The following is a 12,108-nucleotide window of genomic DNA, read 5'->3' as shown; positions in this document are numbered from 1 at the left end:
AAATTGTTCCACAAAGCGAAGAGACCCGCTGGGCAGATGGTCCTAGGCCTCTCTCCACTTACATGCCTCTAGCAACAGGGAGCTCCCCACATGACACACAGCCCTGCCCAGGCTGATTGGTTCTGGTTATAAGCTATGGAGTCTCAGTGGGCTGAGATCCCTTAGAAGGAATGAGCTCTCCCTTCCTTGTCCCTGTCCCCAAGCCCACTTCTTAGAGTCCCTGTAATTTGACAACTCATTGAATTTGGCCAAAGTCTCTGATTCCCAGATGCCCAGCAGGCCTCCGTGCCCAGTGCAGACAGCTGGAGTGGGGGAGGCAATGGTGAGGGAACTGGGACCGTCAGCTTGGAAGGAAACCTGGGATGGATGGTCCACAGCAAAGAAGCTCCAGCCAAGTACCCTCACCAGACGCCACACCTCAGCCATCGCTGAAGAGAAGGGCAGGGAAGGCCCCTGGGGGTCCAGGGTCCCGCTGTCTGTGAGCTGCCCCAGCCTCAGGAGCCCATCCACAAAGAAGGTGCACTGCCGGGGAGCCTCCTGGAGTCCTAGGCAGTGGGCGTGGATGCCTCCCCTGGGCCCTCCCGGCAGCTTGGATGTCCCCCTGATGACGGTGTGGTCTGTCCTAGCCTCCCGCCCCCAACCAGGCTGTGCTCTCCAAGGGCAGAGCATATCCGACCCTCTCTGTGCCCAGAGGCCCACCTGGAGCAGCAGCTCAGGGGTGTCTGCAGCATCAGGAGGGAGTGAGGTCCCCGTCACTTGGAGGCATCAAGGAGGCTAAGGAGGGACTTCTACACCAGAGGGATCTGCAGCCTCCCTCCCCACCCTGAACTCCCCCTCCTCTCCTTTCTAACATCCATTACTCACTATTCATATATTCAGCCCCTCTTCACTGAGGGTCCCCTCTGTCTGGCCCACAGGGGCTCCGGGAACCCCAAAGAAGACACGGTCCCTGCCCTCCAGAAACCATGAGCAAACACTCCGTGGAGACACAGACGGAGAAGGTGAGGGCTGGACAGAGGGTGATGACAATCTCCCTCAGCCTCCTGGGGGCTTGTCCCCACCACACATCTCCCCTGCCTGCCCCTGACCACCCACGTGCACACGTTCACGTGTGCACTCCCATGGAGCCCTGGAGCCCCTCCCTCGCATGCACACCATCCTCCACGCCCCCAAGGCCACAGCCCTGGGCACCGCGACCTACTCTCTCCCTGGAGAAGCTCATGAGCCCTTTCTCAGAATAATGTTTTTAAGTGCAAAATTGTTCTTAAAAGAATGCTTAGTATTAGAAAGGAAGGAAGCCAGCTCTGTTAAAATAGTTGTCAAAATATTTTTTAGAAAAACAAATTTGTGATGGGGGTGTGTTTCGTTATCAACACAACGGATAAACAGAGCTGGGGCGGGTCTGATGCCGTCTGCCTGGGAAGCAGGGATGAATGTCAATGACATTCCGAGAGCTCTACAACGACCAGGATGTGGCACGGGAACATTAAATACCGGTGACTGCTACCGGTGACAGTCGCAGGAACTGCCAGTAACCCCACCGTGCTTGGTTGTCTCCATTCATAATAGATAGAAATGCTCCATTTCATTCAGAAGTCAGTGAACGCAAACATGCAACTTGTCCCCATCCAAGTTCACAAACCTTAGTTTAAGACCCTCGTTCTAGAAACTCTCTCCTCCTGGGCGCTGGGGACACCACAAGCCCCTGAGCAGATGCCCTTCCTGCTTCATGGGCTCCACCCCTTGATAGCTGGCCCTTCTCAGGCTCCCCAGTCCCCGATGTCCCTTCTCCATCCTCTGACCCCACACCCTCTCCCAGAGCCTTGACAACCGTCCCTGGGCTGACCAGGTCCTGTCTGGTCCTGGTCAGGGACCCTGACAGGGTCAGGGTCAACCCTCAACACAGGGTTGAGCTGGGGATCCAGCACCTGCCAAACAAGTGAATGGATGGATGGGTGAATGGGGGACAGATGGGTAGGTGGGAGGGTGGGGGTGCGGCCTTTGGGTAGCTGGACGAATGGATGATTGAATGAGTAGATGGTTGGGAAGATGGGTGAATGAATGCACGGATGTAAGAGTTGGATGGATAGGTGGGTGGGTGGGCAGATAAATGGATGCAGAGATGAAAAGATGGATGGATGGATGGATGGATGGATGGGTGGATGGATGGATGGATGGATGAAGTAAAGAAAGGTGCGAGGGGAGATGGGTGGGTGGGTGCACGGGTGAATGGGGGACAGATGGATGGGTGGGCATATGGGAGGGTGACTGGGAATGGGACTCTTTAGTAAATGGCAGCTCCAGGACTCAAACCCACGTCTACGGGACCACGGGAAACCCTTCCGGTTGGGACTCATCCTCCACTCCTCTTTGAGGGATTCCCACCCTCAGTCTCAGCCCTCCTCCTCACAAGACCCTCAGCTCCGTTCTTTCCTGGAGCTTCAGGAGATCTCAGGGACCACCTAGGCCAGCGCTTCGGAGCCCCAGCATTATTGACATTTGGGGCTGGATAGCTCTCTGCTGCGGGAGGCGGTCCTGTGCGTTGTAGGATGTTTGACCTTTATCCACTGGAAATCAGTAGCACACCCTCCCCAAGCCGTGACAGCCAAAGGCATCTCCAGACATTGCCAAATGTGGCCCGAGGGCAAAATCACTCCCGATTGAAAAATCACAGTTGATACAGCTCCACCTTCCCTCACCAACAATTTTAGGGATGAGAAAACTGAGACGCAGACAGGAGTGGCCGGCCTGAGGTCACGGGGCTTGCACGTGGGCTCGGCCTCTCTCCCGAGCCCAGCGCCTCCACATTCACACAGCACTTCACCATCAGCCGAGCCTTCTCCTCCTGCTTTCTCATCTAGATGAGCCAGATGGAAACCGGAGCCCAGAGAGGTCCAGTTGTTTGCTCAGCATCACACAGCAGTAAGCACCAGTGTCAGGATTTGAACTTGGGGAGAGACGAGGGAGACGGGGCGGGGGAGCAGAGCACAGCTCCACAGGGCAGCTGGGGGCGGACATGTGGAAGGCAGCCCTATAGGAGGGCTGGAGGGAGCTGAGCAGGAAGACATTCTGGCTGATTAAAAAGACATATCGATTTCTCTCCAAGGGAAACAAACAGGGCCATTTGTCTCCCCACGGGACCATGACGCGGTCTGAGGGAGGCGACAGGTCAAAGTTGGCTTCTGACACGAAGCTGCAGCCCAGGCAGGACGGACGAGTAAAAATCCAATCACGTTTTAAATGCCCCAGGAGGGGGCTGACTCTGCATCAGCTGGCCCTCTTTCCAATCCTGCTGTGCATCAGTCGCAAGGAGGCTTCCCCTGGTCTGGGCTCTCGGGCTTCACGGGGCCGGCGCACAGGCTGCCCCCCAACCCGCCTCCGCCACCGCCAGCCTGGGTGGCCCGCACGAGCTGGCCTCGACTAGCAAACGGGCGATCTCGAGGAGGGCACTGAGCTGCACCCAGCACGGGGGAGGCCCTTAGGGGACGCAGCGCCCGCTCCAGCACAGCCTTCCTGAAGCGTCCTTGCACGCTCAGCCTCCACTCCTGTCTGCTCCCTACCCACACCCCAGGCTATAACAGCAGCCCTGGCGACCCCAGCTTGGCTTGGAGCCTTTGACCAGGCTGTTTCCTCAACTGGGCTGCCATGCCCCTCTGCCCGCTTCCCATCAAAGTCTCTCCTGCCCTGCTTTTTCTCCACTGACAGCACCTGCCGCATCTCCGGTCAGGACGGGCTGACCACTGCAGCCTCCTGGTGCCCTCAGACCCTCAGGGTCCCTCTGCCCGGTCTTTACCTCATTTTTCTTCACTGGAGTATGATTCGGGTGTGGCTCTGCCTCCCCCATCAGGCCGGGGACTCCTAGGGGTCACTGCTGGGTTCCAGGCCTGGTACACCGTGGTCCCCCCCAACATGGCTGAACAGCCCTGGGGGCACCTCTGCTCCAGTCTGGAACAGTGTCCAACACTACTGAAGCTGGGCTTCGATAAACACTTGTTGAATCAATCAATCAATCAATCTTCATTATAGGTGCCTCCTGCTTGGTCTGCAGACCTTAGTCTCTCTCCCTCAAGCATCCTCCATTCTGCTCCAGGAGGGACCATTCTAATACATGAAATGACTCATGTCCTGTCCCTCCTGGACCCCCTTAAATGGCTCCCCAGTGCCCACAAGACGGAGAGCAAGCTCTAACCTGACACTTCATACCCGGCTATCCAGCCCCTGCCTCACACTGTTACAGCCACACTAAACTCCTCACTGTTCTCTACACTATTCCCTCTGCCTAAAATACCATCCCTCAACTGTTCTCCTGGAAAACTCCTACTCATGCAGCAAGACCCAGGCCAAATGTCCCCCCTCCAGGTAGACTTCACTAATGCTCCCAGCCTGGGTCAGGGGCAGCTTCTGCACCTGTAGCTCTCTTTCTTTTTTTTTTTTTTTTTTTTTGGCTGCATTGGGTCTTCGTTGCTGCTCACAGGCTTTCTCTAGTTGCGGTGAGCGGAGGCTACTCTTCATTGCGGTGCGTGAGGTTGTCATTGCAGTGGCTTCTCTTGTTGCAGAGCACAGACTCTAGGCTCGTGGGCTTCAGTAGTTGTGGCACGTAGGCTCAGTAGTTGTGGCTCGCGGGCTCTAGAGCACAGGCTCAGCAGTTGTGGCGCACGGGCTTAGTTGCTCCGTGGCATGTGGGATCTTCCCGGACCAGGACCATTTCCCCTGCACTGGCAGGCGTATTCTTAACCACTGCGCCACCAGGGAAGCCCCCTGTAGCTCTCTTTATATATGAATCTCCAGGTGACAGTACCTGAGATTGCCCTGTGAGTCAGGCTCTCCCTGACCCAGCCAGGCTCCTCTAACTGGCCGTCCAGTCTACCCTGCGGACCAATGAGCGTGCAGCATCCACTCTGACTACCGTGAACATCCCCAGGGCATAATTTGATGCTGACTTTTAGTTCTGAGAAAAACAACCTTCTCTACACCAGATGGAGGGAAACGGACAATTTCCCAGACATGTGTTGCTTCTTCCAGCAACACTTGCCGTCTGTCTGGGCATTCCGCTTGGGCCAGGGCTGAAGGAGAAGGGGACACCTTCTCCGAAAGAACCCCTTCCCTGGCGGCGAGCAGCCCCTGGCCTGAGAGTCCTGGGCTCCGGTCTGCCCTGGCTTTGCCGACTACTCAACATGTGACCTTGGGCAGTTCACGCTCCCTTCCTTGGCCTCAGTCTCCCCAGCTGTAGAATGGGGAGTTAGCACACTCCCAGCCCTGCCACTGCATGGGAGGAGCTGAGAGTATCTGAGAGGTCATGGCGAGTGGGAAAGTACCTTGTAAACTGGAAAGTGATGAGCAAGCCCATCTGTGCCAGGCCTGGGCATTGGAGGCACAGAGTAAAGTGAGAGCCACAGGTCCAGCCCTCTGGGGCCTCACGCCTGGAGGAGGAGACAAGGCCAGCAACAAACAATTCCCTGAGGCAGGAGGAAACTAAGATAGGGAAGGACTGATAAAAGGCTAAGGGAGCCTAGAGAGGAAAAAGCTGAGATCCAGGAAAACTTCCTGTAGGTGGCGGCCAGGAAGCTGGGGCTGGCAGGATTTGGCACCATGGAGATGGGGGAGAGGGCATTGTGGGGGCAGACTCAGCAGAAGCAAAGTCAGGGAAGCAGGGATGTCAGGAAACACCAGCAGCTTGTTTGGGCTTCAGAGCAGAGTGCGTGAAGGGAAATAGCAGAAAGGCAGCTGGAGGCCAACCAGGTGGATCATGGAAGGCCCTGAATCCAAGCTAAGTGAAACTATTCTGGGGGTGACAGGGAGCTGCTGAAGATTTTTGAGTGAGGAAGGAATAAGCAAACAAATGGAAGCAGGCAGGCGGGGAGGGAGGAAACAGTACCTGACAAATGACAAGCCGCTTCCATGCTGGGAGCCCCAGGACCCCCTGATGGTGAAGGCGAGTGGGGAGGAGAGAGGGGGTCCAGGGGGGAGGCTCTCATCCGAGGTTGCCGAGCTTTAGGCTCCCGGATGGGTGCTCTTTCCACTGTGCAGGGAAGAAAAGGGAGGGTGACGCCAGCTGTCAGTGGGGCAGGAGGGGTGAGATCCCCGGAGCCGCCTGCTTAGACAGGAAGAGGTGGAGGAACGCAAGGCCAGACTTCCCAAGGGCCCAGACACCAGGAAAGGGCTCAGGACAGGAGGGGTGGCGGTTAGATTAAGGAGGACTTCCTGATAGTCAAGAGCCCTCAGAGGCCCTAAAGGTCCTTATCAGGAGGCCCAAGGCCCCGTCTGGTGCAGCAGGACTGAGAGGCAGCCCACCAGAGGCAGAGGGATGGACTAAATGACCAGGGCAGGGGAGCAGGGCGATGGGAGAGGGGACTTCCTGCTGGTGACTGGCCCATTTCTCTCCCCATGGTTAGGGCTTTGCAGGTTTTCCCCCCTCTCACTCCCCAGCCATCATGCCCTCTCCCCACCTCAACCCTGCAGGAACCCACACATTCCCACCCCCGCCGCTCTCCCTGGCGGCCCAGCCCACAAACTTCTCAGACCATCATCAAAGACGCAGGGCCCAGGTCCCCGCCAGACTTCAGGACGCTTGTCCTGAGCCAGGGCACCCAAGCCACCCTAACTGTGAATGCTCCATCATCAGCTCCAGTGTGCACAGAGCTGTCACTCTGCACTTAACAGTTTGCCCGGTCGGTCAATGCTTGCCCTGGAGTTCTCAGTGGACCCCCTGACATTCCCAACTGGTGGGGGGGGCGGGGGGGTGTCACAGAGGCTCCCATTTCACAGATGAGCAAACAGAGGGTCAGCAAAGACAAAGGCCTCTCGGCCAAGGAGCCAGGAGCAGGTCATCATTCACACTGAACCAAGCCACAGTCCCGGCGGTCACCTCAAAGTCCTCTCCTTCCAACACCAACCCCAAAGCAGCCACACCTCCACTCGGACCCCGCTCTCCAGGCCCTACCAGCACCCTGGGCCACCATCATCCCTTGTCACCATCCCACAGGTCCCCTCCAATGATGGTCTCCTGGCTGATGTCTCTCCAAGGGAGCCAGAGTGACCCTCTCCTGCCCCAAATGGCCACAGCTGTCCTCTGCACGTGCCTGGTACACGGCACACACTCAGTAAAGGCTTGTTGACCGAGTTCATGAATGCGTGAGTGAAGGCTGGATGAACAAGATCCCTTTCACCCCCAGAACCAACACACTGAACCCTCACAATGAACAGCACAAGGCTTGGCACCGCAGGGCTATGATGAGACCCTGGGCCCTGCCCTCTTCCTGCCCAGTGATGACCCAGGTCAGAGGGTCTGCAAGGCGGGGGTCTCAGCCAGGTGGACTTCAAAGCAAGAGCACCCACAGACCCCATCCTAGCAGCAGAGGGTCCCCCGGCAGGGGACCAGAAGCAAACAGAAGTGGGACAGAGCGGCAGATGAGAATCAGGACCACAGCCGTGAAAGCACAGAGCGATGGAGCCCACCCACAAGGAACACGGAGCCCCGCCCCCACAGACACCACTGCGCTGCTTCCTGACAAAGGCGGCAGGGAAATGGGCACCCCAGGCAGCCTCTCCTGACTTCACTGCCCAAGTATCCCCAACCTGCAGACAGGGAGACTGAGGGCAAGAGAGGGGAAGTGACTTATCCAAAGTCACTGGCAGCTGGCGGCTCCTTGCTCCCAGCCCAGGCTGGCGCCCTCCCCATGCCCAGCAGAGAGGCAGCCTTCACAGCCCGCCGGCTTCCACCGTGCATGGCTGGTTCGCGCCTCAGCAGAAGCGCTGACTCAGCGCTGGCTGGCGCTGGGGAGACAGCAGCCAGGAGCATGCTGGAAGGCAGGGGGCTGTGAACTCCCCCAGGGGGCAGCCCCTGGCAGGGCACAGTGAGTGGCTCCCGAAGGTAGACACTGGAACCCAGGAAGACCCTTGCCCGGCCACCTGGGACTGCAAAGCAAACGTCCCTGCTCCGGTGGAGTGGGGAGAACCCCGTCTCCAGGCTCCGCAGGGGGCAGCCGTGTCCTGGATAAAAGCTGAGCCTGAGAATTCAGAGAAATTGAGGATTTCACGCCAGCTTTACCACATCCTGGCTGCACAACCTGGAGAAAAGTTACTCAGCCTCGGGCTTCCCTGGTGGCGCAGTGGTTGAGAATCTGCCTGCTAATGCAGGGGACACGGGTTCGAGCCCTGGTCTGGGAGGATCCCACATGCCGCGGAGCAGCTAGCCCTGTGAGCCATAACTACTGAGCCTGCGCGTCTGGAGCCTGTGCTCCGCAACAAGAGAGGCCGCGATAGTGAGAGGCCCGTGTACCGCGATGAAGAGTGGCCCCCGCTTGCCACAACTAGAGAAAGCCCTCGCACAGAAACGAAGACCCAACACAGCCATAAATAAATAAAGTTACTCAGCCTCTCTGAGCCTCTGACAGCACCTACCTCTTGAGGTGGTTATAAGGGTTAAAAGGTGATACTTCAGGCAAAGCGTTCAGCACAGTGAGCACCAGCTCTTGTTATTATCGTTCCTGAGCCCTCCTCTGTGCTGGACACATGGCTGGGTGCTTTGCAGGAATCAGCTCTAATCATCTTTAATCGTCCCATTATAGAGATGAGAAAACTAAAGCTCGGGGAAGGGAAACTAGAGTGAGTACAGCCCACCACTGGCCCTTCTCCCACATGCAGCCAGTTACACGCCTAAGAAAGGCTCTCAAAGTCTAATCTAGGGTGGAAAATAGGTTTCCAACTGATTCGTCATGCTGCCACGGGTGCCCTGCTGGAGGATGCTGTTATCGATTAGCAATGTCTGCATGGATGAGGGCATGGGTACTAGCAGTGTAACTGGCACAAATGTTCCTAAATCACAGAGATAGAATCTGATTTTCCCTGGAACAACGTCCTCTGAAGGCATCATGTTCTACCTAAAGACTTGATGCCCAATGTCTTATTGAATCTACCACGAGCAGTATTTACTCAGCTGTATGCGAGGGCTCTGTTCACCTTTTGCGCACAGGTAATAAGAGTGATAACCACACGTGTGGCAGTTTTTCGAGTTTACAAAGATCCATTTTCGCATTACGTACTGCTTTGGTCTGCAGTGCAATCCTGTGAAATGGGTAAATACCACCGCCGTTTGACAGGTGGAGAAACTGGGGATCAGTGAGGCTAAGAAACTGGCTTATGGTCACACAGCAAACAACAGGCAGAACCAGCCCATGGGTCTGTCTCACCCTGGTTCCCAATGCTTTCCACATGCCACCTACCCATGAGTCAGCACCACGGGAAAAAAAAACAAAGAGCACCATGGACCCCTTGACATTTCAGACCCAGTTTCCTCCCTGCTGAAACCCTGCTGACAGTGCAATGCTCAAGGGCCAGGCCGGGCAGGCAGGGAGTGGTGCAGACATTTGGGTGAGCGGACCTTTCCCACCCCAGCTCACCAGGTGGTGGAGGGTCCCAGCAGCCTCCTGGCTCTCCAGGGAGTCAGGTGGTGACTCAGGGCCTACCTCTGAGCCAGGGCCCCTCAGCTCCAGGGACACTGGCGCTCAGGACAGTCTGTCTGGGGCAGACCTCCCACACTGCCCTGCCCCCTCCCAGGCCTGCTGGTCCTGGTAGCCATTCCCGCTGACCTGACCCCGATGCCTACATGTCCACCCATGTTCCTTCGGGTTCTTGATGGGGAGGAGAATCCTGCAACATCTGGAAATGCGAAGGGTCATTTTTGGTTGTCACAATGATTGAGGGCCACTACCTACCAATATTTAGGGACCAGGACAGAACACCAAGTGTCCTGTACTGTGCAAGACAGCTCAGACCACAAAACACTGTCACACCCAAAGTGCCAACCGTGCTCGCATTGAGGATCACTACTGCCCCCTCCCTGAGCTCCCTCCCAAGGACGAGGGGCGGGAGGGAGGTTTCTGGCCAAGGAAGAATCCTGGAACCCTCAGCACCTGATCAATGACATCCCCCTCCCCCCCACCCCAAGACCCGAAAGCCCAGCCTGAGTGCCCCATGATTAAGCCTCCGCTCCATTCACTACTGGAGACCCAGTGAGGACCCTGCCAACACGCCCCCAGCGAACACTACAGGAGCACCCGTGGTGCGCCAGGCACTGTGCTGGGTGCTGGGGTCCCGCAATGAACAAGACAGGCTCGGTCTGTGTCCTGGTCACCGGATAGCACCCTGGAGGAGGCAAGTGTTAGATTCAGAATCACATACTGGCTAATAAAACGGAGGGGCTAAGGGGGAATCACAGAGGGCTGCCCTGAGGAGGTGGCACTTAACTGTGATTTGAAGGATGCAACAAAGGACCTAGCCAGGTGAAGAGGAAAGGAAAGCATTTCGAGAGGAAGAGCATGTGAGAAGGCCCTGAGGCCTGGAAGAGCTCGGGAAGCAGAGTGAGGTAAGCGAGGCCGTGCTTAGGGGGCTGGTTAGGACTTTGCTCTGCTCCTGCAGGGCAATGGAAACAGGAAAGGGTCTTGAGCAGGAGTGACCCGAGCAGACGAGAGGCAGCAGGTGGATGCAGGAAGAACTGTTGGAGGCAAGGTGGGTGGAGCCTCGCCCTGCGTGCTGGGGTCAACTGTCTCCCGTCCAGGTCCCTGGGCTCCCCATCAGGCTCTCATAACCCCTGTAGTCGCCACCCACCAAATGGCTCAGGTCACGGGCCAGGGTCTGACTAAACTCTGCCTCCTCAGTCACGGCGCAGACCTGAGATTCACACCTGAGGGCTTCCTGAGCCAGCGAGACACTGCACTGACCCCCACGGTCATCAGCAACTTCCAGAACATTCACATCAGCAGGACGCCAGGTCCTCACCCATCCGAGCTCCACGGCCTGAGCAGGGTGTCCCCTGACCCAGCACGAGAGTTGGCTCACCACCACCAGAGCCCTGCAGCCTCAGGCCTCCTGACCAGAGGGAACAGCGGGGCCCCGGGCAGGACCCAGACGAACCCAGGCCGTACAAAGGATATGGGTTGCACACCAGCTTGATGCACCAGTTCCGGGGGCTGGTGGTCTGTCGCAGGCAGAAGAAGGCAACGGGCGCCAGGTCTGGGCGAGGGACGTCTGCATCGACTCCGTCCAGGGGCTCCTCCGGGCCTGGAGGGGAGGCAGGGGGGCTCTGGGGCCCGGGCTGCTCCGTGACTCCTGGCTCAGCTGCCGGGGCTGCGGCAGGGGAGGAGGGCAGTGGGGAGCTCTCGGCCATGTCGGCACTGAGCAGGGAGTCCTGCGGAAGAAAAAGAGACGGCGCTTGGCGGGGGACAAGCTCGGCACCCATTCCGCGACCCGCCTCCCCCTACAGGGGGACACGGCTCAGACAGCCCCGCCTCAGGCCCCTCGGCCTCACTCTGGCTGTGAGGATAGGAAAGAGCTGGTGGTCCTGGGGCAGGTCTGGTCAACCTTGCTGAGCCTCAGTTTGGGGAGATGAAAAGTGGGGAGAACAAAACATTCTTAGAGTATACTTGTGATATTGTTGGGAGTTGTGGGTCGGTTGGTTGGTTTTTTTCAATGAGACTAGAGTTGTGTATTTATTGCATCATCAAAGTAAAGAAAACTTGCAGGAAAAAGGTGAAAGTGATCGTAAAGACAGACATTACTGCCAGGATGATGTATGTTACAAAAAGGAGGTTGAGGTGCCGTGGGACCAGATACCAGCGTACCTGGGCAAGCCAGGATGGAATCAGGGCAGACTTCCCCGAGGAAGTGACATCTGAGACGAGACTTACAGCTGAGCCCAGAGGCGCCCCCACCCACTGCCCCACAAAGTTGAGAACCCAGAGCCCTCACACGCCAACCTCTCTGCTTTACAGACGGAGAAGCTGAGGCTCAGAGAAGGGACAGGATGGACACACAGCCGGGTAACCGCAGAGACAGAGCTCCACCAGGGCTGGATTCCTGGATCCAGCCCACGGCAGCACTCAGAAGGTCCCTGTGCTTGGTTTAAAGCCCAGCTGTCACCAACTTGAAATCCTTAATACTTTTTGACCGAGGGTCCCACATTCTCATTTTGCGCCGGGCCCTGCAAATCACATGGCTGGTCGTGACTTGAACACAGAGGTACTCTTGACATCCGGGCCTCGTCTAATGCTCACTACAACCCCAGAAGCCTTATTAGGCCCATTTAGCAGATGGAGAAACTGAGAAGGGAGG

At 57.3% G+C, this 12,108-nt stretch overlaps 1 protein-coding gene across 1 annotated transcript in view; it reads right to left on the bottom strand.

The window, feature by feature from the left end:
• CACNA1I (calcium voltage-gated channel subunit alpha1 I) overlaps positions 1–11,164 on the bottom strand; it is a 106,816-nt gene extending 95,652 nt beyond the window's left edge. The window contains exon 1 of the mRNA XM_060023965.2: positions 10,932–11,164. Within this exon, the coding sequence (XP_059879948.1) occupies positions 10,932–11,164 (233 nt within the window). The remainder of the gene's footprint in view (positions 1–10,931) is intronic.
• Between the last annotated feature and the right edge of the window lie 944 nt (positions 11,165–12,108).

This window comes from Delphinus delphis, chromosome 11 (genome assembly GCF_949987515.2).
Source record: "Delphinus delphis chromosome 11, mDelDel1.2, whole genome shotgun sequence".
Classification (NCBI taxonomy): Eukaryota; Metazoa; Chordata; class Mammalia; order Artiodactyla; family Delphinidae; genus Delphinus; species Delphinus delphis.
The sequence above is the reverse complement of the archived record's forward strand: the minus strand, read 5'-3'. Positions and strand labels throughout refer to the sequence as shown.